The sequence below is a fragment of the Staurois parvus genome, unplaced genomic scaffold (assembly GCF_062004578.1).
Source record: "Staurois parvus isolate SC_StPar_1 unplaced genomic scaffold, SC_StPar_1.0 ptg000634l, whole genome shotgun sequence".
NCBI classification, from domain to species: domain Eukaryota; kingdom Metazoa; phylum Chordata; class Amphibia; order Anura; family Ranidae; genus Staurois; species Staurois parvus.
The window spans coordinates 5430389-5456209 of record NW_028318430.1 but is presented as its reverse complement, the minus strand read 5'-3'; the positions used below and the strand labels follow the sequence as shown (position 1 = coordinate 5456209).

The following is a 25821-nucleotide window of genomic DNA, read 5'->3' as shown; positions in this document are numbered from 1 at the left end:
CTTTTGTATCTTGGGTGGGACAACGTATGGTTGTAAGGTTCAGGTTATACCTTCTCCTGTTAAGGTGCACTTTACTAGATCTGTGAGTGCTTCTTATTTTCAGCATCCTGAAACTTTTCTCATGTTGCAAATTTTACTAGGCAAATATTCAGGCCTTATTGGCTTCCTGAATTTGAGTGTTTGATCCTTCAGGCATCTCCTTGAGCGGCAAGCAGTTCCTGGTTTTCTATGCCCGTCTTGGGCCTGTTAGCCTTTCTTGCTGTGTTGCCCACCCCTCTGTACAAGTATATATGTTTTAAAAGGTGGGGGTCTGCAAACCATATTTATCAAAGTTAAAACTGTTTAAACTGACCTTACAGAAAGCTAGGTTATGTCATACTGTATACTGTCAATGTGCATTTCAAGAAAAATAAGCAGTTGGGGGATTTTAACCATCCCCTACTCCATCCAAAATTCAAAAGTTATTGCTTTAAATCTACTTTTAAAGGAGCACTAAACCCAAAAGCAAACATTTCTTATCAGCTTTTAGGCTTTCTTTCTCTTAATTTCACCTGGTGAACTGGCCGGTAAGTCTGCTCTTTTTCAGCAGAACAAGCTGTCTTGCAGATGTACAGTAGCAGTTACAGGGTTGAGACAAACCATTGACCACTGACAGGGGTGTTTACACTGATCAGTTTTTATTTATATAAAACCTTTATTCCAAAAGGAAAAACATGTTTTGTACTGGTATTTGTCTAACATGGCTTCTAAAGCGGATAATGTTGTATTAACGGGTTATACACAAATGCTATGGGGTTTATTTTTACATGGCCCTAAAATATTGACTTTTATATGAAGGTCCTTTGACTCCTTCTCCATGCCACAATTTAACTTGTTTGTTGTTTGTTAGATACTGGCAGTTCGACTGTTGCAGGCCGTCCTCCCTTCCTGGGACAAGAATGAAAGGTCTGCAGATATGAAACTTCTAGTGGAAAAACTCTTTGGGTTTTTGGGTAGCCTGCTGAGCACATGCTCCTCTGACATCCCTCTTCTGAGAGGTAAGTAGGTAATTTCATCACTAACTCAATTGTACTCTATGGGTCTTCACAGTGCCAATAATGCTATATGATTTTTATAGAATCCACATTGAGGAGGAGGAAAGCAAGGCCGCAAGCCTCCCTTACTGCAACTCACAGCAGTACCCTGGCAGAGGAGATTGTAGCTCTGCTCCGCACTCTTCATTCATTAAATCAGTGGAATGGCCTTATCAACAAATACATTAATGCCCAGCTAAACTCCGTTACCCGTGTTTTTGAGGGCAAACGTAGTGACATGGTAAGATATGTATATTTATTACAGCAAAATACTTGTTTCTAGAAAACAGGACTAATGCAAATAGTTTTTACAATGTTTAGAATATGTCAGAAATAAAATATGTGCTAAATGGCGTAGTATCACATAGATGAAAATATATACATATGCCAGTTGTAGAAACATTTTATTGCACTATCCAAAAGAAAGCATGACTTGGAATGTTTCATACTACACAGCATATATTGCAGAAGTGAAACCTATGCATACCCAAGCATTGACTTCAATACTAGAATGAGGTCCAACATTTATATACTTTTCTTAAATCTGTGCATTCTCTTTGTTGAATTATGCATAGATAAATAAATCATCAAATTTGTTTAACAATATGAATACATATTTAATTGTATCTAGACAACTCTGGATAAGCAAAAATATCTAAACCCAAAAACAAAAATGTACTTTTTCCCAGCCTACCAGTACTTAGAAACAGTGACTGCATTTGTTTTCTCTTTTCAAGCTTTTTTCACTTTATTTAAACCTAGTCATCCTGCCAGCAACATACTTCTGTCTTAGGTTGACCACACTTCATCCCTCACTTGTATCAGGACAACATAAGTGGGATAGTACAGGGCCCCTTTGATATTATTCATATTTACACCAGCAAAATAATGCTGAAATTCATCATAATAATTATTGTTCACTTGAACTTGGGTTATTTGGCAGGGGGTTGGGGTGGTGGGCTTTTGGATAAGCCAGCCCCAAAACTGAGTGGGTTCTTAGAAGCCATATTGCTATTGCTTGTTGACACTGGCAGGTCTCTGAAAGTAGACGTAAACCCTTAGGCCCCTTTCACACAAAGGGTCTGATCAAGTCACCTGTCAATTTTTCAGATGGACCTGATCGGACCCTCCATGCATCCCTGTGGACCGCCAGATGTAAGCGGAATTGTTTACACCCACCTACCACCGGTTTAGCCCACTAAAAAAAAAGGGGAGGGGGATAACCTTGATGGGCAGTTGAGTGTAAGTGGACAGTGGAGTCCATTTACATCTGGCTGCCCATAGAGCAAAGTGGGTTTGGTCCATGTCTGCTATGCATAAACTGAGGGGTCACGGACCTGTCAACCGCCTCGCTGCTTTAATCAGCAAGAGATCAGCAGACAGATACCCTGCTGAGCAAAACCGAGTCCGCCCCATGTGAACAGTGCCTAGCTGAATGCCCCGTTGGTAGCAAAATGCAGTATATTTTGGAGAATTTTGGGGTAGAGACGGGTTTTACCATTTTTTAATCATATGTTACATCTTAATGTTTCTGATTGACTTCAGCCTTTTATAGATGTTTCTATCCACTTACACTACAGTGATAATAGGTTGCATGTGTCTTTTCACTGGGCATACTTCCTGATTGTTGCTGGCTGCAATCGTTTTCTCCATAGGCCTGATTTTGTTTTATTTTATGAACATGAAGATATATGAAAATTTATTTTTCAGCTTTGCAGGTTTGACTATGGAGGGGGGCACTTTCAATAAAGTGCAATATCTATTTTCATGGAAGCTCCACATAAAATGGTGACAAAAGTAGGATATGCCTGGGCAATTTGCACCAGCAACCAAAGTTTACAATTTTGGAAACCATGTGATAGGTGCTTTAAAGGCAGGAGATTGTGGGACACGGGCAAGTGTTGTCACTCCACAACACAATGCTCAAAGAAGGACCTTTTTATATACAAAAAATATATTTACAGTACTGGTTACAAACCGAACACAACCTCCAGTGTACGACAGGGGATGTCTGCCTCTAGACTGCTCTCATATGTTTGACCATTGAGGAAAGATTTGAGGATGACCAGTTAACATGGTTGTAGGATCCTTTGCTTAACCTTTTGATGCTGTCTGCCCTTCCCTTTAGCTATGGAATCCTCTACCTGCCCTTCTCGCTATATTGTGGATTGGCAGTCAGCTTGTGGCCATAGGTTTTCCCCTTGGAGCTATGCCTCCAGTGCCATGAATAACAAAATAAATAATATGAAGCCTGCCCCATTTTCCCAGCCTCATCATCTACACCCTAACACTCATTCCTTCCCTTGCCTGCAAAATAATGACAGCTGGGGAGTGCCCTTCTGGGCAAAATGACGATGGAGAACCTACCACTATGGTGTTGCATAGCCTAGAAAAACACTTAAAGGGCTTTTTTCCCAGGAGGTGGAATGGGAGCAACTGCTAAGCCTGCAGTTTGCCCAAGCTAGTGGTGATTTGGGGACATTTATTTATTCCCCTCCAGGAAAAAATACTTTAAATGGTCTACACTGCAGAACTCTGTGGACAAGCCTTGGGGATAGCAGTGACCATTTAAGACCTCATAGCCAGGGTGGGATTATCGGAGGGGTAGGAAAAGGACGTGGTGCTATGTGCCCAGGGGTGTAAAAAGAGAAAGAGAGGCCTTGTCAGTCTCTTCACTACCACTGGTATGATGAGCCACTGGCAGAGTTAACACCTTCACGCCTAAGGGTAAAACAAATCTAAATGCCTAAGCACAATTTTGCAATGTTGACATGTGTTAGTAAAACCGTACGTATCATCACAACTACTTTGTACATCCAGGTGAATTATACCACGTTTTTTCAGAACAAATTGGGCTTTCATTTGGTGGTAAATTGTAATGGATATCTCCTGATTTTTTTTCATTATCAAAGGAAAACTGGCCCAAAATAGTAAAATAAAATTTTTTTTTATTTAGCTGTGTGTTTCTTGTTACTACCATAACCTACCACCAAAGAACAAACCAAAATAAATTCTCCAGCTCTTGACGATCGCAGCGCAACCATATATGTGTATGTTATTTGTTGTTTGTACCTGTAGTATAACCCAGAAACAATAGTGCGCATTTTGTTTTTATATTTTTTTTTTATTACCTAAATCCCCCTGACATTGACACTAACTGACACCACTTTTTTTTTTTTAAATCCTGACCTTTGATCCTGACCTTTTGACACTGACCTTGACCCAAACACTAACCCTGGCACTGAACTAGATCAAACCTTGATCTAGGTATTTTTTCTTTTATTTTTTAATTATTTATTTTTTTACAAACTTTTTTTTTTTCTCTCTATGCCAGGAGTTAGAGAGATACAATGTATCTCTCTTCTCCATTCATAGAGAGAGAAAATAACAAGGGAGCCGGGCTGCACAGTGACTGATCACTGTGATAGCCAATCAGAGGCTCTCACAGCAATCATGTGACCTGGAATCGGGGGTCCCGATCGTTAGAATGGGACCCGGGGCTCTCAGTGACACCACAGTCTTTGTGCTGGGAGTGCGCGTACCTCGGACACGGCCGATGACAGATCTGAGTACCGGCCCCCGTTACATTCATAATATGCTGTTGTACATACTATTCGTAATGTTTGGTAACATCACATACAGTTTAACGGTATCTTCCAAGCATGGTACTTTAAAGGATTTGTGTTTTTTCCTATGTAACACTCGGATTCACATTTTAAAGTACCCTCGCCCCGCCATACAATATTTTATAATATTTTTTGCCATAGTAAATGTCCTGCATGATCAGCTTTCCAAGCCCTGTTTGACATTAGCTTATTATCCATTTTATCCTTGAAAAAAGCCAGAATTTAGTATCCAGATTCACCTGACATAGAACTCAATTGGGTTTGGTGCTCGCAAACTGATTATGTGCAGATTCACTAATCCCTAGTCCTCAGAGATAGCTGGAAACATAGTAGCTGATAAGAATTGGAACAGGCAAGGAGCAATGGGAGTTCACAAGATTCCTGGCAAGACTAACATGCACTTTTGATCTTATCAAGCAGATATAGCAACACTTTCAATGGTATAGTTAACTGATCTGATTATAGAGAACTTCATTGTTTGGTTTATGAATTCAGTAAATCTGAAAATAAAAACCCTGACTACTGTGTCTTTGCGCTTTATTATGGACAGCTGTGCTTTGTTGAAAAATATTTCCAAATTTGCCTGACTGATAGAACATGGAAACTGCATGAACAGTTATATGGGGTATTAAGGGATCATATGTTTACTGAAATTGCTCTGTTTGTTATATGATCAATGTTAATACAAAGTACTTGTCAGAATTTGGTTACCTTACTACTGATATATATATATTTTTTTACTGTGCCACCATTATTACTCAGCAGGCTGTATTGGAAGATTACTTCCCTGACTCTGAAAATCCTGAAGTGGGCAGTTTAATGGCCGTGTTGGCTGTTATTGGGGGAATAGACAGCCGGTTACGTCTTGGGGGCCAGGTGGTACACGATGAATTTGGAGAGGGCACGGTAACCAGAATAACACCAAAAGGAAAAATCACCGTCCAGTTCCATGACGTATGCACTAGCCGTGTTTGTCCCTTAAATCAGCTTACTCCGGTAAGTGCACTTAAGCATGAAATTCACATTGTTATGAGAGTGCACATAGTGTTCCAGAAACGTATTTGCTGTGTTCAAATGCAGGTGTGAAGGACTTAAATATGTACTATTTATGTACAACTTTTATACTGCATTTAATTTGCAAAGTTCCCTTAATTTTCTTCTTTAATGTTTTTAGCTGCCCGTAGTGCCATTTTGTGTGAACAACTTGCCTTTCACTGATTCGATGCTGTCTGTGTGGGCACAGCTGGTTAACCTGGCAGGATGCAAGCTAGAAAAGCACAGGCTGAAGAAGTCTCTCAGTCAGGGGCTTGCAGGTATAGTCCACTTGACTTTCAGAAATGCATAGGCTTGAATAGCTTGATTGTATAAATCACAGCATGAGTGAAATCATTACTGAAAATTGTTGCATATTTACCCCCTGTTTTACTGGTAGGGGAAAGCCAACTGCCTACACTGTCACTTGGTATAAATGTAAAGTGTCTTGAAAGACTCTAAGAATAGCAGTGATTATTGCAGTTTGAAAATGATTATCCATTCGATAAAAGGAAGCTCCAGCACATCAGGAAAAGGATTAAATTGATTGCCGCCTTCACATGGGAGATATTATCTTTACCTAGCACTGCTGTGTTTTCTGCTGGAAGCAGAAATAGCCAATGTTTACAGCACTGAAAATGTCTTCTGTCTTAAAGGGCATCTGGTCCCATCATTTTGTTTAACATTTTATCAGGTATATGTAATAAAAGATAAATATAGAAGTATTTTTCTAAATCCTTTCTTTGTTTTTCCTGAATCTACTTTTGGAAGTTATGTATGTATCATTGTATTATTAGGTATAAGATCCTTTAAGTCCCCCTTCCCCCCTCTCCCCCGAGAGATCTCACATCTATATTCCTGCCCTGCGGTCAAAAAATACAGTAGCCTTGCAGGTTTCTATAGTAATCTTATAAAAGCTTTATGTGATCCGATCATTATATCATTGTATGCGTGGTTTAGAAGGTTGGGGTCCATAATTGTGGCCATAAGGATGAGAGATAACAATTCCTGGTTTTGAGACTACAGAATGGAAAAATGTATCCAGTATGCATGTATGCAGTTAAAGTACAGTATATGTCTAGGGAGAATAAAAAAATTACACATGCAGTACATCCTTGCCACACATGCACATTTCTCCATTTTTTTAATCCCTTTTAAAAATGCTGCTTGTACAGAAAAATGCCTGTTGACCTGTCAGAAATTCAGTGATTACACAACTAATCTAATAACAATACTCCTGTTGCAGTTAAATCCCAGGATTTCTGGCAATCAACAGGTATTTTCTGTACTTGCAGTGTTTTTAGAGACAGACCATAGATAAATATGCATGTACTGCAGAGAATGATATACTGAATATGTTTATATTATTTTACCTAGACATGCACATTGTACAGTATAGCCAGGTACTTTGCCCTTGAGGTGCTTGTGCCTCTTAAGTGGTTCATGCCATAAGGATTTTTAAATGAACTAGCATTATTATCTATTAACAAGCACCATAAGAAATGCCAGCCCTGGGAGCCCATAAAACGTTTGTAGCATATTGCATGCACTTCATTAAATTGGTTATTGTCGTAATAATCACGAGTCCTTTTTCTGAGTCCATTGAGAGTCACAACTCTGAAAATAAAGCCCAGGTGTAGCTAATATTAAAAACCCAAAAATCAGCACAAGGGACATAACCAGCAATCAGAACAATGTGTCCCTCGTACAGGTAGTCCCCAGGTTATGAACAAGATAGCTTCTGTAGGTTTGTCCATAAGTTGAATTTGTATGTACAGTAAGTTGGAACAGGTACATTTTTAAGTGTAACGTTCAGTCCAAAAATTATTTTTACAGTTTTGGATAGGTTAATTGGCCATGGAGTGATGTGGAAATGCTGAGCGGTGCACTGGACAGTAGGTGGCAGCATGCGGTGAGCAGCAAGATAGGCGCCCGGCAGTTTCCTGGACCAGCATGACGTCACACTGCCTCCATTCTTAAAGCGGAGCTCCACCCAAATGGGAACGTTCTGCTTTAAGGGCTGTTCCCCCGCTCCCCATTAAGAATTGGAACCTTTGGGGGGGCGGGGAGGAACGGGTACCCGAATTTGACAGGTACCCGCTCCCACTTCCGGTTTGATCGCCTAGGCGATCGGAAGTGGAAAGGGTGCTCCCTCCCTCCCTGTAGTCTTTTTGGACACGTGAAAGGTCCCAGAAGACTACAGGACCATTCATAAAGCGCAGCGCTACTCGCGCATGCGCAGTGGTAACCCGGCTGTGAAGCCGCAAGCTGTCACAGCCGGGTACCCATACTGAAGATGCCCGCCTTCTGGAATACAGGACGGATGGTGAAATGGGCTGCAGGGAACACACCAAGGGATCGAGGACAGGTAAGTGACTGTTTTTTAAAAGTCAGCAGCTACAGTTTTTTTAGCTGCAGGCTTTTATTTTTTGACAGGGTGAGTGGAACTCCGCTTTAAGTACGAGTCGTATATAGGTATGGTGTTTGTAACTAGGAGACTGCCTGTAGTTGAAAACTTCATCTGTCCCTGAAAACTGTGTTCCAAAAAGAAGCAGTTGCTGAGAAGCAAATCTAACCAGCCATCACCACATCCAAATAACCAAGAGAAATCTCTTTAAGATGAACCAGAGCCAAACACAGAGAAGGCAACACAATATCTTCATTAATATGAAAGTAGAGACTATCTTGGACAAAAGATCTCTTTGGTCTCAAAACAACCTTGTCTTTGCCTATCCTTACAGGATACCTCCAAAGACCCTTCTAGCTGAAGTATTAGCCACAGGAACTCTACTATATCCTACAGGATAACAACTTTAAGGAAATATAGGAATTGGTTTAAAAGGCAATTCCACTTTTTTGGGAAAAAAATGGCAAATGAAATTATATATGCTATATTATTTTTTTTTAACACAAGTTATAATTAAATGTTGTTAAAAATTACCTTTACTATTCATTCTGCAGAGCTGTAATTTTCTGTAAATTGTAATATGGCTACCTGGAGGTGTTCTGTACACAGATGGTATACAGAACGCCCCCCCCCCAACAACGTAATTTCCTTGATTGACTCACTGTTTTTTTACTGCTGTGGGTTTAGTAATACTTTAAGATGGCTTTTTTAAGTCTTCTAAGATCATGAATCTTAACACCTAATGCTTCTTGGTTTTTCAGACCAAGTGGATCTAGACCGCTTGAGGTGTCAACAACTAAAGCTTTACATACTAAAAGCTGGCTGGGCCCTTCTCTCTCATCAGGACAGGCTGAGGCAAATCCTCTCCCAGCCATCGGTACAGGAGATTGGATCAATTCCAGCAGGTATGGTGCTGTACTTTTTTTCATTGCGGTTTAAGGGCTAGTTCACACTAGATGCAGTTCAGTGCGCTTTTTTTCTGTATCAAAAATGCATGCACGGTGTTTTCCATGTATTCCAATGGCCCTGTTTCACACCGGTGCACTCAGTTCCAGTCAATTTCCGGTGCAGAAAAAAAAAGTAGAACATGTTGCATTTTATTTTGCACAGAACCATACTGGAACACAGCAAACTTCATTAAAACTGCACCGGAACTGTGTGTGGTGTGAACTGTCAGCAAAAACACATCCAGAATGTATCTGGAGTGTGTTTTTTGTAGTGTGAACTGGCCCTGAAAAAGCCATGTAAGATTTCTGAGCAGTATCTTCAGGTTCAGGTGCAGATTACAGGCTATTGACTTATATGGCAACCGTTTCTAAACCGCGTATATGTGAACAGGATAATATCCTGATCTGAACCTGACATAAAGCTGACATTAACCACTGAACAACTACTGTATCAATTAGCTGTGAAACCTGAGCTTCAATCTGCACTGCACATGTGAATCGGCTCTAAAATATGCATTATGTCTTACGTGTCTTTGGAGGAATATGAAATACAAGGAGACAAAATGTCTCTTCTGAAAGATGTAAAAGTTAATCTAGCCAAAACCATTTTGAAAAAAGTTTGTTAATCCTGAAGACGTCCAGTAAATATTAAAATGACATTTTTCTCATTTAGAAGAAGGTGCTGCTGCCTCTCCTGATATTGGGGACATGTCCCCAGAAGGTCCACAACCAGCAATGATACTATTGCAACAACTCCTGGCTGCCGCTACTCAGCCTTCACCAGTTAAAGCAATATTTGACAAGCAAGAGCTGGAGGTAAATGTTAAAATGTTTTTTTTCTACTTTATATGGATTTCTACATATGTGGCAGTAAAACAAATTGGAAGTGCCTTTATGGGGAATGTTTCTTCAGGTTGGATATCTGAGCTTTGCACACAGCCCTGCAGTTCACATTTCTGAGGATTTGTAGGGCTTGGACTGCTGGACATTACACTAACTCTTTCCATCCTTTATTGTTGAAAGGAAACCAATGCTGACTGAAATCTATAGGGCCACCATTGGTGACTTCCAACTGAGAATAATAGTTTATTTTGCTGTTCCTAAGACTTTAGCACTTTAAAGCCTAAATCTACCTTGGGCAAATATGAAAACCATTACTTTCATCTTATTAAAAAAAAAAGATCTCTGTCCTGTGAACATAAGGGGCTGAGGACCTGGATTCACAAGTGAATGATACAGAGCACAGTGCCACATAATTATGTGGCTCCACCTTTCCACGGTGTTCATGTTTCACTTCCCACCAGAGGAAGAGCATGAACTGTGACATCAAGTGACCAGATCAAAGATACCTCAAGAAAAGGATTTTATAAAGATATTGTTTTTTTACAAGTGATATTAAACACAAAACCAAAATCGTAATACTGTATATTGCAGCTTAGCAATCATTAGATGTGTTGGCTGATTCATTTTCTTTTTTAAGCTTTTGGGCCCTCTCTTTTCACCTGGTGATATTACCAAAAATACACCTCCTGTATTAGTATGCCTGCACTCTGGATGAAGGAGCAACAGAGACACATTTGGACAGCAGCATTGTCAGTTTTCTTACTTTTGGCATAAAGGTTTTACATGAATAAGTAAAAGCTGACCATTGTAAGCACCTCAGTCAGTGGTAAATGGTTTGCCTCAACCCTCTAACGGCTACATCAGCCAGGACAGCTTGCTCTGTTGAAAAACAGACTTGCTGGCCATACCACCAGGTGGAAATAAAAGAAATAAACCCTGAAAAAGAAAACAAATGCATCTGCTACATCTAAGAATCGGTATGTTCTCCCTGTGCCTGTGTTGGTTTCGTTCGGGTACTCCGGTTTCCTCCCAAACTCCAAAGACATGATGGTAGGTTAATTGGATCCTGTCTAAATTGGCCCTTGTATATGAATGTGAGTTAGGGACCTTAGATTGTACACCCCTTGAGGGTTAGGGACTGATGTGAATGTACAATATATATGTAAAGCGCTGCGTAAATTGACAGCGCTATAGAAGTACCTGAAATAAATAGATATGTTGCAATTTAATTAATGTTTGCTTTTGGGTTTTATACAACATTAAGGGTTTGGGTGTGCTCTTATGGAGCAGTTGATCCTGGAGTTGAGCTTTAAGGCACTGACACTGATCTAGAATAAGTGGTAGGTAATTCAGAACTGTAGAACTTGTTCTAGGTCAGTGACCCAATTTTAAAACCAGAGGGATATGCATGCAAGCCAGCCAAATAGCATCTTCTGCTGGTGGGTTTGGCAATTGCATATTTTTTTTCCAGCACATGGGTAAAACCTTTAAAAAAGGAAAATCATCTTGTAAAAACATTTTAATTGAATCAAAGTAAGCAACAATTAAAGAATGAATCTAGTATAAAGTAATAATGGATCTTTTATGAGTAAGATAAAATTATGCTTGATCTGAATTGACACCTCAGTGTTCAGTGCTAATTGTGGTTTAAATACGGGAAGTGTATTTTTTTCTTTTTGTCAGTAAATTGGTTTGCCATATCCTAGGTCTTCAAGACAAGAGATCTATGTACTCTGCTTGAATCATTTGTGTATTTCTCCCATATCTGTGCAGGAACCCAGCATGAAACTTTTCCGCTCTGCAAAGGCTTAGTGTAATGAAAAACAGTCACTGCTCCTCTTTGTCCTTCTGCAGGGTTACTGGTCTTGTATCCACCCTCTTCTGTGGCTTTCTGCAGTCAGCCTTTAGTGGGTGTTGGCCGGGTCCCTCAATCAGCTCTGGTGTCTGCACAGGCTATGTACAGAACAGTGATATCACTATTGATATTTGTATATGCTAGTTGGGTTTTGCATAGACATTTGGTGCACATAAAGTGGATTTGTATCCTTTGTGGCTGCTTATGTTTAACCACTTGCCCTCTAGAGGATTTACCCCCCTTCCTTGCCAGGCCATTTTTTGCAATATGGCGCTGTGTTACTTTAACTGACAATTGCACGGTCATGCAACACTGCACCCAAATGAAATGTGTGTCCTTTTTTCCCCACAAATGGAGCTTTCTTTTGGTGGTATTTGATCGCCTTTGCATTTTTAAATTTTTGGCACTATAAACAAAAAAAGACCGCCAATTTTGAGAAAAAAAAAACAGTATTTTTGACTTTTTGCTATTAAACATGTCCAGTAAAAAAATTTAAGAAGTCAAATATTGTCGTAAATTTAGGCCAAATGTATTCTGCTACATGTATTTTCTTAAAAAAAAAAATCCCAATACGTATAAATTAATTGGTTTATGTGAAAGTTATAACCTCTACAAATGGCGTTATAGATACTGGAATTTTAATTTTGTTTATTTTTTTTTATACTAGTAATGGCAGCGATCAACAACCTATAGCAGGATTGCGGCGGGCATTCTGACACTGGGGAGGAACTGACCAATTGTCACTAACAGCCCCAGTGACACTAAAACAGTGATCAGTGCTAATAAAAAAAGCACTGACACTGTACTAATGACACTGGGCAGGAAGGGGTTAACATCTGGGACAATCAAAGGGTTAACTGTGTGCTTTGTGTGTGTTTTACAGTGTAAGCACGCTGCTTTGTATTGCTCTGCTATGCAGAGCAATACAGAGCAGCGTGCTGGAACTGACAGGGGAGCGATCTGTATTGTTTACATACAGATCTCTCCCCTGTCAGTGATACTCGGCGATCGTCGGGTGCTGGCGGGGAATCTTTGGCCGATGATCGACAGCTGAAGCTGCCAATGGTATATTTACATGATTTGTGCAGCCCTGCCGCCCTGTAGCAGTAGTTCTGCTATAGATCAGTCAGGAAGCGGTTAAATTAAAATATTTGTACGTGGGGTTCAGCTTAAAGTGTTGTTAAAGGCACTTTTTTTTTTCAAATTAAAATATACACTTTATACTCCCCTGCTCTGTGCAATGGTATTGCACAGAGTGGCCTGGACCTCCCCTTCTAGTGTGCCCCCCCCCCCCCCCCAGCGCTTCTTGCTCCTCCTCTTCTGGTTCTGCCCCCCATAGCAAGCACTTGCTATGAGGGAAGACAGGTGGGCTCCTTCCCTAGCTGGGTTCTGTGTATCCATAGACACATACAGTACAGCCTGGCCCCACCCCATGCTCCCTCCTCAAAGGATTTGAATGACAGTATCAAGAGCTATTTGCTCCTGCTGCTGCCTCCCTCTCCTGTTTGGAGAGATCAGCAATGCTACTCTCAGGCACGGTGCTGGATCGAATGAGGAGCAAGGTAAGTATTTGGGGGGCTGGGCCTTCAGGACCACTTTAATCGCCTCCCGCCCGCCATATAAGGAAATGATGGATGCAAGACAGTACTCTCGTTCTGGGAGCACGTCATATGATGTCCTCCCACTCTAACCGCGCGTGCGTGCCCCCAGCAGCGCGGTGATCAGTGGTGCGCTGTGTCCCTGGGACACAGTGGATCACCGATCAACAGAAAGAGCCGATGACGTCTGCTCTGTCATTTGATCATCTGTGTTCAATCACAGCTGATAGCATGTAAATAAGGAAATGTCCATTATCGGCATTCCTCTCCTCCTCGTGCTGACAGCTCGTAAGGAGAGTGCCGGCAATCCGCATTATTCAGAGGTGACCTGTCAGTGCCCATCAATGCCACATATCAGTGCATACCAGTGCACATCAATGCCACATATCGGTGCCCATCTGAGCTGCCTTTCAGTGCCACCTATCAGAGCCAGTCAGTGCCGCCTAACAGTGCCAATCAGTGCCATATATCCTTGCTGCCTTTCAGTGCCCATCAGTGATGCCTGTCAGTGCCCATCACTGTAGCCTCATTAGCGCACATCAGTGAAGGAGAAAAATCAAAAAATCATCAACATTTTATAACAAACTAAGAAAAAAGTTTTCTTTCAAAATTTTCATTTGTTTTTGGTTTGTTTACTAAAAAATAAAAAACCCAGAGGTGATTAAATACCACCAAAAGAAAGCTCTATCTGTCTCAAAAAAAAATTATAAAAATTTCATATGAGTACAATGTTGCATGACCGCACAATTGTCATTCAAAGTGCTACAGCACTGAAAGCTGAAAATTGGCCTGGGCAGGAAGGGGGTATAAGTGCCCTGTAGGCAAGTGGTTAAACTGCTTTTTCAAATGATGTGTTTTGTATATGCTCTCCTATAGATAAACAAGTATGCAAAGTATAGTATAGTATGCAAAGTTGGGAGCAGCTCCGTACTTATCACATGGTCTCTAAATGTGCATCTCTGCTCTAGACACATATGCAGACAAGTGACTGACCTGAACTACACTGGAAAAAGTAGCATGGCTTGTATATTTGTAATTCTAGCGGGCACAAAGAAATACCGTATTTTCCGGTGTATAAGGCGACTGGGTGTATAAGACGACCCCCTAGGTTTCCAGTTCAAACATAGGTTTTGGGCTATACTCGTTGTATAAGACTACTCCCCTTCTGAGGCAACACCATTTAAAAACATCAGATTTGATTAAAAATACACCCAGTAATCTGTCAGCCCGCTGGATTTGCAGTAATACTGTATGTACGGTAGCTTCAGCTACATACAGTATACTGCGCTGAGCCAAGCTGGCTTAAAACTAATGTCTTTAATCTGTCAAGCCGCTGGATGTGCGCTAATACTGTGTGTACGGTAGCTTTGGCTGCATACAGTAATACAGTATACCACACTGAGTCAAGCTGGCTCAAGACGAATTTTCCTATGGTAATCTGTCAGCCTGCTGGATGTGCAGTAATACTATATGTACAGTAGCTTTAGCTACATACAGTATACCGCGCTGAGCCAATCACGGCAAGTGATGTATTCTATTAATGAATACAGAGCCTGCTCGAATTGGCTGCATCAGAGAGGCTGGCTGATGATGTCACAACCACAGCCAATCCGAGCAGGCTCTGTATTCATTAATAGAATACATCGCTCGCCGTGATTGGCTCAGCGCGGTATACTGTATGTACCCAAAGCTACCGTACAGTATTACCGCACATCCAGCGGGCTGACAGATTAGGGATGTTCGTTTTGAGCCAGCTTGGCCCAAACAAACTAAAGGTTCACATTGTATACCCCACGTATAAGACGACCCCCAATTGTTGGGGTAAGTTTTTAAGTATAAAAAGTCGTCTTATACGCCGGAAAATTCGGTACCCCAGACTCGCTTCTAACATAACTGTTTTTATCAAACAATATATTCAGATCAAACTATATGGAAAATCCTGTGAGCTCCATGTTTAGCATACATGCTAGATAACGTATAACTGTCATATTGTATGGTTATGTAAAATGGGCTATTCATGCAGATTGTGATTTCTCCTTTTAAAATGCTTGGCATAATTCCTGCTCAGCCATTATGTTACTTAATGTTCTGTCTCATCTGTGTGGAATTTACAGGTGCAGTTTCACAGGGTTTGAACAGCAGGTGGTAGACACAAATATGCATAATATGTTTCTGAGCATGTTTAATTAAGATTCGATTTTAGATCAAGGAAAGAACTGTTTGAGTGTATTTTTTTTATTTGTTTAATGTAGGCAGCAGCGCTGGCTGTCTGTCAGTACCTGGCGGTGGAATCTACACATCCATCAACTCCTCTGTTTGAAGACTTCTGCAGTTCAAGTGAGGTCTCCTCTCCTGTCACAGTGCAGCAGATTTGCCCAGCTAAAGTCAAGAAGCGCAAACAGTCTCCTATCCCTCCAGTCCCAATTGTTGTACAACTGATGGAGATGGGTTTTCAGAGAAAAAACATTGAGTTTGCTCTGAAGTCACTGTCTGGAGCATCTGGCACTGCTTCTAGTTCACCAGGTACACAGTTTGGTTCAGTCATATCCATTGTTTAGATAATTACTTATAATGAAATGCTAATCGTGCTAATTTTTTGTAGTATACAGTTAGTGTTTTGAAAGGTTTTTGTTGTCATCTAGGGTAAATAAAAAGCTAAGGTATACATATGGGGTGACGGTTTATATACATGTGCCAAACTCCTATCCAAGGATACATTTAGTTTCCTGGTAGCAACACAGAACATGCTGGGGTTAGATCCTGTTACTAGAAAGTCAGACACCAGGAACAACCTCCTCCTCTCATACGGTACACAATGAGCTTCTAGCTTTCTTCTCTCATCCTGCTGTGAAGTAGGGTCCTACACATTTTGCCTTATCTCGGGCTGATAATTTTTCCTGGGAGATCAAAATCCTTCTTGGTCTAGAGTTGACCCTATTGTACCCCCCCACAGATAGGACCCTAAAATCATTCAGAGCATAAAATGCCATTTTTTTGTTTTTTTAAGCCATTTTAGGTCATAAAAAGATCTTGGGGCACTGTGAAGAAGGTGGGCCAGTCAAAATTCTGTGTTTCATTTAGCTATGCTCGATGGCCACATACCTAGGTACACATATGGATACATGTGCCTTTAAAACATTCTGAATTTTTTTACAATGATCCAGCAAAGTGCTTGAAATGTTTCTTTGGGAATTGGTCTGTGCTGACTTACTAGGCTCACTATTAGATCACCACCGCGAACTTACTGACACGAGAGAAAAACCCATGTATTCATGCCCTACATGCTCAAGACGGTGCTTATTACCATTTGCATGTTGTGGAAATGAAGATTTGCATGTTTTTACATCTTCAGTTGTCTAGTTTTGGTGGTCCAGTGTCCACTGTAGCCTAATTTTTCTGTGCTTTTGCCTACATGACTGGGACCTTTTGTGGTTTTCTGCTGCCATATTTGATTTTCTTCCAGGTTTCGTAAAAATGCCGGGAAGTTACAGATTCTGAGATGCTGCAACCACCCCCTGGGGTCAACAATTATTTGATGGCCAAAATTATTTAGAACAGAAAATATCTGTGATCTAATGTTTGGTTGAACAACAGTCTTTTGATCTGGTCTGCTTACTCCAGCTGGCCTACATTAAACACGGTTATGTACCCAGGTCTATTTTTTTGTGTTCCCAGGAGTGGAGGCTTTGGTTGGATGGCTGCTTGATCATCCTGATGTCCAGGTTACAGAGTTGTCAGATTTTGAAACTGCTTCTGAAGAGTCTGATGAAGAGGTTGTGGAGGAAGTGGAAGAAATTGAAGCTGTGTACCCTGATGTAAGCTTTTTTTCACTGTTCAAATTAGGAAAAAATGCAAACCACTTAATCTAATTATCAAAATGCACATAATGAAATAAAAAATAGGTGATAAATAGTTCACAAAATGCCTCTAAAGTGTATCTAAGGGTGAAACTTTTTTTCTTTTCATTTTGATTAGAGAGTGGTTAAAGATGCCTGCGGTTGGTTTTGTTTTTAATCTCATCATGGGGGAGATCTCCCTTAACCCCTGTCCCAAAGAAACAGGAAGTGAGGGAAAATTTCCTCTTAGCTGGAATATTTCCATTCTATTTCTGTGACCAATGTAACATATGGATTTCCCCATCATGTTCTGTCTCTGTTACAGTGGTAATTGGTACAGAGATGCAAAACAAAACAAAAAACCCTGACAAGTGTTTTTAACAATTTCATATTCATTTTTTTTTCAAATTATTTTTTATTCCAAATTTTTCAAAAATTTACAAAAATCCAAAAATTAAAAAAAAAAATCCAAAACACCAGGCAGATCATGACGTACAGTAGCAAACAACACTTTCATATTCAAAAATAAAAGAAAATGGGATTTAAACACCAACCTTTTCTCCTTTTACTTGTCACATCAGATCTCCTCTCCTTACCACTTTTTGTACATAAAGTGGTAGCCTAATATATTATTCGCTTCTATAATGTAAAAAAATGTGTTCATTTGTAAACTATCCTTTCTGTTATTAGCACGTGTGCGCCGGATGCCTGTCCCTAGATTTATATATTGGTGTAGGCATGTGTTCTATTTTCCATGATTAACGAGATTTGTCATTTTTTGCAGTCTAGCGGTGCTGTGGTGACAGAAAGCCAGACCTACAAGAAAAGAGCTGATTTCTTAAGCAATGACGATTATGCGGTATATGTGAGAGAGAACATACAGGTAATATGACTTACCCCCCCCCCCCCCCATCATGTCACTGTCCAGATTTCCTCACCTAGTTGAACTCTCCTGATTCTGTTTTTCTTATTCTTGCCTATACCAATCCTGTTTGTTTGAAGTTAACATTTTTTACATTTTTGTTTGCATCTTTTAAAGGTTGGCATGATGGTTCGTTGTTGTCGCACGTATGAAGAAGTGTGTGAGGGCGATGTTGGTAAAGTCATCAAGCTAGACAGAGATGGACTGCATGACCTTAATGTTCAGTGTGATTGGCAGCAGAAAGGTGGAACCTACTGGGTGCGATATATTCATGTGGAGCTGTTAGGTTAGTTTTCTTTCTTTGCCTAATGAACATCTAGTTGTAGCATATGTAGGCTGGCTATATATAAATATGTGCTAACCTGATTATTATTAAATTGACAGGTTTTCCACCTCAGAGCTCCCATTCGCACATTAAAATCGGTGATAAAGTCAGAGTAAAGGCATCAGTTACAACACCCAAATATAAGTGGGGATCAGTTACTCATAGAAGTGTTGGTGTTGTTAAAGGTAACTTTTTGTTTTTAGTCCTGGACTTCTACTCAGAGTTTTGGGCAGAAGACTGTTGCCTATATTTTTTGCCACATTGGCTTTCAATCACTAGCTGTTGGAAATGATGCATACTGATAAATTAATGTGGAGAAGAAGAGGAAGGCTGTAGGTAAGACATTGCAGTCAGGGATAGAAGTGATCTCCTCTAGCATCATACATGCAACTTTTTGCTCTGTTTGGATCTGTATCATTTTTATTTGGGGAATTGCATTTCACGCTTGGAAGAATAGCTGGAACTTGGTTGCTGTATGCCATTGAGGTGCATGTATTATGGGGAGTAAGTGTTCTTGTTCTGTGTGCCCAGTTTGCTGGTGCCTTTTTAGAAAAATATTTTTTTTTTTTGATTTTTGTCTATTGACCCGTTTACTTTAGTACATCTAAAGATCTTTAAATGACATGTCCCAAATCCAGGTCATAAATTATGCGCAGGACTCATTAAGTGAACAAATAACTTTTTACATCCCCTTAATGAGACAAGTCCTCCTTTGTGTCTCACACACTCCAACCCTCAGACATTGCAGTTCACAATGGGAGGGTTTGGGCAGTAGAGGCAGTACTGTCAATCTAGAAAGCAGTAGGTAGGACAAGAATTAACTACTGATTGACAAGCTGCATAAAGAATTGAGAATCCTCAGTGGCAATGCTGACAGCCAGGCCCCCTGTCACATCTTTTAATTCCACTTTAGCTCAAACAGGCACTGCCTACATGAGTGGCAACTACACTCTGAATTCAGGAACAGTGCAGCATTGTTGCCGTACCATTCAAGTGAGCTGCATTGAGTAGACCTCACTGGCAGGCTAAACAAGTGTTTTGTGGAACTATATAGGAGAATTAAGGAAAGCTGTACGTGCAGATGCATTTTTAAATTGATGGCCATAATTTTACCTTAATAGCCACTGTAAATTGATGAAATATAAAATTTGAATTGTGTTGCTTAGGTTTTCACGTATTGAATTATCATTTGTCTTTTGGGACACATGACTTTCAAACGTTTGTGTTGGGGGGGCTGTTTCAACATGTTTTGGGCTTGTGTTGATGATATTATTTTGACATCCACTTAAGTTGCTTCTAAGATCATTCAGAATTTGTTGATGGGTGCATTTGACTTGCAGTTTACCTCCTCCTGACCTGCATTTGACTTGCCTCAAGTGGGTTTTGCATTCCCATAGACTTGTGTAGGAATGTCAAACCCATCTGATGCAAACAAAAGCCCGTTGCCACAGGTTCTTTCCCTTGGGTACTATATTTCGTTTATCTTGTATGTAATATGTCAGATGCATATAAAACCTCAGCCTGCAAACATTTGCATTCTTTATAATGTATTGTTGGGTTATATTAATAAAAAATATTGTGAGAATGTGAGCTTCATTTGTTGTGATTTTTATGCACTGATTTGTATATTATTCTCCGATTTTAGCCTTTAGTGCCAATGGAAAAGATGTGATTGTGGATTTCCCCCAGCAGTCGCACTGGACAGGATTGCTGTCAGAGATGGAATTGGTCCCCAGCATACATCCTGGAGTCACGTATGTTATAGCAGCAGCTTGTATGTGTTTTGTTTTATAGGAAACCTGTAGGTCTACTTTTAAAACATTTTCTTTTTTCTTCCTTTTTACAGCTGTGATGGCTGTCAGATGTTTCCAATTCATGGGCCACGATTTAAATGTCGCAATTGTGATGACTTTGATTTCTGTGAAACCTGCTTTAAGAATAGGAAGCACAATACAAGGCATACATTTGGAAGAATAAATGAGCCAGGTATATTGTTATACCTTTCTGTCGGAATTGCTTATATAAATATAAACTATATAAAAGTTTAAGATTTTGTATTATTCTAATATAGGCCAGTCTCCAGTGTTCTGTGGACGTTCAGGAAAGCAACTGAAGCGACGGCACAGTGGCCAGAGGGGCATGTTGCTAGATGATTGGTCCAGGATTGTGAAAAATCTAAATGTTTCCTCTTCTGCAAACCAAGCATCTCGCCTTATTGATGGTAGTGATCAGTGCTGGCAATCATCTGGCTCACAAGGAAAGGCAAGTCAAATGTTTATGAATAAAAAAAACACACTTATTCTGCAAATCATTGCAAGGTGCAGATTTTAGCACCTTCAGCAAACCAATCAGAATCCATCCTTTGCTGGTCTTTTGTTTGTAAAATAAAATTGGATTGATTGCTGTGGATTACTGCACTTTGTATTTATTTATTTATTTTTTTGTGTTTATCAAAATATGCTCACTGAAATAAAACCTTTAAAGTGTATTTTTACTTTTGCAACCAGATTGGGATAACACCTACTTTTATATTTGTTACATGTTCTCATTCACATAACATAACTGAAATATCCTACTTGGTTCTCTTTGTTTATGAGAGGGGCTGGAGAGCTTTGTTTGCCCTGTCTATACTGTGCTTGTGGATCTAATTATCAGTTGTAAACCAGATTAGAACATTTTCTGTCCTAACAAAGGGTTACTGATTTAGAAGCTTGCATTCTATATCATGTGTTACTGAGAGGAAACATAGCTTGTCCTTGGCCTTTTTGTTGGGATAAACTCACTCTGACTTGTTCAAAAAGGTATGCTCTGTGAATGAGAGCACAAAACAAAGTTTTATCAAATTTGACTTCGAAAGTGGATATACACTTCAAATTTAATTCACATTGTAACAGAACCTGGGCATGTGATATTTTTTTTCTTATTTTCTCTGAACAGCACTGGATACGGTTGGAGATTTTCCCAGATGTTCTAGTACACAGATTGATGATGATTGTCGATCCTGCAGATAGCAGTTACATGCCTTCTCTTGTAGTTGTATCAGGTATGTATCAGGGAATGTTGACCGACAAAAACCGAATAAGTTTCAGGAAATCCTCCTTTTAGTGACACAGAGGGTTTCCCTTTTTTGTGGGGCCCTCCTCACAGAACAATTTAGGGCTACATTTCAGCATCACATTTTGTTAGAAGTTGTTCTGTAGCATATATGTCCAAGTGTGTGATTTGAGTTGCAGCACTTTTTTCTGGAACCTCCAGCCACATAAGTTTTTTATGTAGTAGTGGAAGGTTTTATCAAAAGTGTTTTTCTACTAACCATAAATGGGCAAACAAATGGCAGACATGCAGTACTGAGTTGAACATAAAAGAAGACAATCAACTAGTCAATGCAATCAATAAAATGAGGGTCAGCCAGGGTGCCTGCTTGATGCACACTTAGTGATTGTGACCAAGTAGAAAAGTCTGGGAAATAATAACAGTGGCTAGTAAAGGTTGAAGGGTTAATCCTGCTAAGGAATAGATAGTACGACAAAGAGCTTCCAACTCGTTGTTGCCGAAGCCCATAAAGGACAGAGAATCATCAACAGGGATGGTCAAGGTCTTATTAAGAGACCTCCTTGACCAGGAGTAGACTGTTTTTCACAAAATCCTCTGGAAAGGACAGCGTGTCATAAATTGTTTAGTGACCAGGTTTGCTTGTCCAGAAATTCCCAATCATTACAGATAAATCTATCATAAATACTATGAATAGCAAAAACCTTTACAGCAGTTTCAGAGTTATGAGGGTCGAGACTATTGAACTAAGCCCTAATTGTAAATCATCATCTTTGGCAAATAACAAATCTATACTGGACGAGGGTGCTTTTCCCTACGCACCATCTGGCCAATTGATGAATCTAAAATATATAACCTTTATTCAAATATATAAAAAAATGTATGCTCAGCTGTAATTAATGCCTATTGAAGTGGAATGTACTGCGCACAATATAACTGAATACCATTGCAATTATTTACCTTACATCCAAATGGTTAATACCACCAGACCAAGTCAAATACCATACCGTTTTAGATGGAGTGACTGCATACAAAGAGGCCCTGTAGTTTGATCATAAGCCTATCCACTTGAATATATAATCTCTGTTATGGAAATATTGGTACCCCATGGACAAAACTAATTAGCTAGTATAATCTATCTTGCTATAGATATGTAATACGGGTACACTCATCCTCGGGCTTAAATGTCAGCCCCTCATGGATAAGCTCCATACGTCACCATATCCACTCAAAAATACCTGTCTTGAGGAATGCAAATGATGCACTGTATAATGCAGTACAGACCTCTCCAAAAAAAGGAGAGAGAGGAGTGAATACCATATGCATTCAAAAAGTGCTCCCAAAGAAAAAAAGAAACTACATTTTTTGCTCCAGAAAACAGAGCTTTGTCAGGAGTATAAAGAATTAAAATATGTCACAGTGCCTGGAAGTTGTGCTCAGCTGCACATGGTGGCAAAATGGCACCTATCGTTTGTTTCACCTCTATATATAGAGATGGCCATTAAAATGGCCCCCGCACATGCTCAGTTCCTCACAGACACCATCTTGTAGACAAAAAACTGCACATGCTCAGTATCTCAACAGGCGCCATCTTGTGGACAAAAAACACCACAGCAGCACATCAGTCCACAACACAATAGACACTGCTGGTGCTCTCAAACACTGTTAATGCCCCGCTAATTAAGGACCAAAATTACAAGGGTCGAGACTAGACACTAGAGTAGAAGTAACAGCAAAATACTCTATTTTTAAAACGGTGCGTACAGCCTCATTTTAAAAAGAAGACTGTTTCCTTCTGGTGCTTTGACACAAAGGGAGACTGAAAATTATCTAGTGAGGCTTCCTCCTCCAGGGAAAGAAGAAATTCGTATCCAATAGCGAGTCCTCTAGGTAACGGCTGATAGAATCAGAAATATTAATCATCTCTTTGTCGGAGGCTGCAGGTGAAGGAGATTGTGGGCATTTTTAAAGCATAACTGAAAGAAAAAAACTTTTTTTTTTTTAGTTTTGGATAGAGAGGAGATGGATTAGAACACCTATTAAGTTTTTATTGCTATCTGTGCCCTCATGAGGGAGATTCGCTCTTTCCATTTGTCCTATCTACCATTATCATTGAAAGTGAAAGAAACCTCAACTTTTGGGTTGTCCCTAGAACAGTAGTAGAGGGGACACTAGTTCAGGGAAATTTGCCTTTAAAGAAGAAGCTGTCAATCTCTCCAGGAATCCTTACAGACCCAAGCCCATGTACCCAGGGGTTAAGCAGGAGAAGCAAAGTGTCAGTTCAGGCAGCAGTCAGTAGAAAAAGTAACACTTTCCAATTGCAAATGCCAGCAATGAACCAAAGTGAGCCGCTGTCATTCCCTCTGAGATCTGCGTCTGCCTCCTCACAGCCTTTGAAGTGCAGGAAGCAGTGATAGGTGTTTGGTGAGACGTGCTTAGTAATAGCAGACCATGCGCAAGAGGAGTATCGAGCAGTGGGAGTGTCAGTATTTCTGGCATGAATTTCTCAGCAGTGTTTGCTGACTGGAGGAACTTCCAGAATTTCGGTATATCCAGCATGAATCTTCCAGTAGCTGTTGATAGTAAAGCAAAAAATCCAGCAGATAGGAAGGAAACATTCATTTTCCTTGGGGCACTAAGCATTACTGAAGATCTTTGATGTTGGAGGGGTAAAGGGGGGCAGGCCTTCAGTTTTTTGTTTTTGTTTTGCCTAGTGTCCAGTTCTTTTGTAGGTGTCAGTATAAGTTAACCTGTAGGCATATGTAAAATCCTATGTTTATCAGAGCTGTGTCAATCATTGGTTGATAGAGAAATATTAATGTTATAAAATGTTTTCAGTTTTTAATTCTGCAGCTTCCATTAAATTAATACCTGGAGATTCTGCCATGAAGGTCATTGTTTTGGTTCTTCCTGTCGCATCTGCCTCTGGTCACACTGACACACTGTGTGCAGGATTGATCCGCTTTTTTCACTGATGGGAAACTGGACCAGAGTAATGATGTCTGCAGTCAGTGCTGTAACAAGTGCATGTAGACAGGAAATGGTTGAAAATGGCTGGAGGACATTGGTAGCACAGAGAATAAAACAAAGGAAAATAACCAGATTGTTCTGAAAATAAACAATGGCAGTTGTATAATATTCAGTGCTTTAAATTGGTTCTAAAGTTAAAATGTTTTTTACCTTAATGCATTTCCTGCATTAGGATAAAAAAAACCCTCACTAGCTTTTCCGTAAACACTTGAGTCCTCTCTCGATCCAGCGCTGTGACCATGTGCAGCTGCGCTGCTTTCTCTTCTTCTCACTGGCTACACTGATAGCAGTGGGAGCCATTGGCTTCTGGTGCTGTCAGCCAAATCGTGTGAGTACCTGCTCCCGAAGCAGACAGTGCAGGTAGGGGACTGAAAAAGGGAACGTTAGCCACCGCTATGCAATATCCTTGCACAGAGCAGGTCAGTATAACCTATTTTATTATTTAATAAAAATCTAAGGTTTAGTATAACTTTACCAAACTAAATGCCGCTCAGTTGGGGGTCCCATAATCACTTTTTCTTTATCTATGGTTCAGGTTTATGCAAACTTATTTTTTTGTTTTAGGGGGAAACTCGCTTAATAACCTCATAGAATTAAAGACAATCAACATAAACCCTATAGACATGAGTGTGTTGCTGCTTAGTGACTGTACAGAGGTAAGTAGGTTCTGCAGCTCCATTTTTGCCAGGGTTCTCTGTTTTTAAATTCTAAAAAGCTAATGTGTTTTTTTTTTCCTTCGCCAACTTTAGTATCACAGATATATTGAGATTGCCATTAAGCAGTGTCGAAGCTCTGGCATTGACTGTAAAATTCATGAGCTGAGTATTATCGGACAGATCCGAGCTGAAGACGAGGATCTAGCAACAGTTCCATTTCTGGCCTCTGATAACGAGGAAGAGGATGATGATAAAACTAGTACTGGCAGGTAAGTCCTGGCATGGCATGTGATTCCTGTTAGATTTGATGGAATTAAGGTTTTAATGGGATTCTTTTTGTTGCCCGTACATCGTCCATTCCTTTGAATTACTTTGGAGACTTTTTGGTGTATTTGTTTTATTTTTAACGTGAGTCTGTATTTTGTCCATGTGTGGCAAGGCAGCAGTGTTTTCTCTAATTATGACCCCCCCCCCGATTGCTGATAAAAATAGTTAATAAAAGCTTGCCTTTCCTTTTATTTCTCCATCCCTGTGTTAGCCTAAGAAAGTGAAGTTACCTACCTAGTACAAATACTTACAGTATGTGATTCCTACCCCTCCCACTTGTCAGTGCTTATGCG

General features: G+C 40.0%; 1 protein-coding gene across 11 annotated transcripts in view; it reads left to right on the top strand.

Annotated features, from left to right (window-relative positions):
• The window catches only part of HERC2 (HECT and RLD domain containing E3 ubiquitin protein ligase 2), a 233271-nt gene that overhangs the window by 124732 nt on the left and 82718 nt on the right, over positions 1 to 25821 (top strand). For 7 of the 11 annotated variants that reach the window (XM_089693498.1, XM_089693497.1, XM_089693493.1 and 4 more), the window contains 17 exons: positions 890 to 1037; positions 1118 to 1314; positions 5462 to 5695; positions 5874 to 6012; positions 8900 to 9043; positions 9759 to 9901; positions 15634 to 15904; positions 17057 to 17196; positions 18002 to 18100; positions 18257 to 18425; positions 18524 to 18649; positions 20110 to 20218; positions 20311 to 20450; positions 20536 to 20726; positions 21402 to 21507; positions 25110 to 25201; positions 25295 to 25470. In XM_089693498.1, the coding sequence (XP_089549624.1) occupies positions 890 to 1037; positions 1118 to 1314; positions 5462 to 5695; positions 5874 to 6012; positions 8900 to 9043; positions 9759 to 9901; positions 15634 to 15904; positions 17057 to 17196; positions 18002 to 18100; positions 18257 to 18425; positions 18524 to 18649; positions 20110 to 20218; positions 20311 to 20450; positions 20536 to 20726; positions 21402 to 21507; positions 25110 to 25201; positions 25295 to 25470 (2624 nt within the window). The remainder of the gene's footprint in view (positions 1 to 889; positions 1038 to 1117; positions 1315 to 5461; positions 5696 to 5873; positions 6013 to 8899; positions 9044 to 9758; positions 9902 to 15633; positions 15905 to 17056; positions 17197 to 18001; positions 18101 to 18256; positions 18426 to 18523; positions 18650 to 20109; positions 20219 to 20310; positions 20451 to 20535; positions 20727 to 21401; positions 21508 to 25109; positions 25202 to 25294; positions 25471 to 25821) is intronic. The other 4 variants (XM_089693500.1, XM_089693499.1, XM_089693494.1 and 1 more) reach the window with 2 other exon arrangements.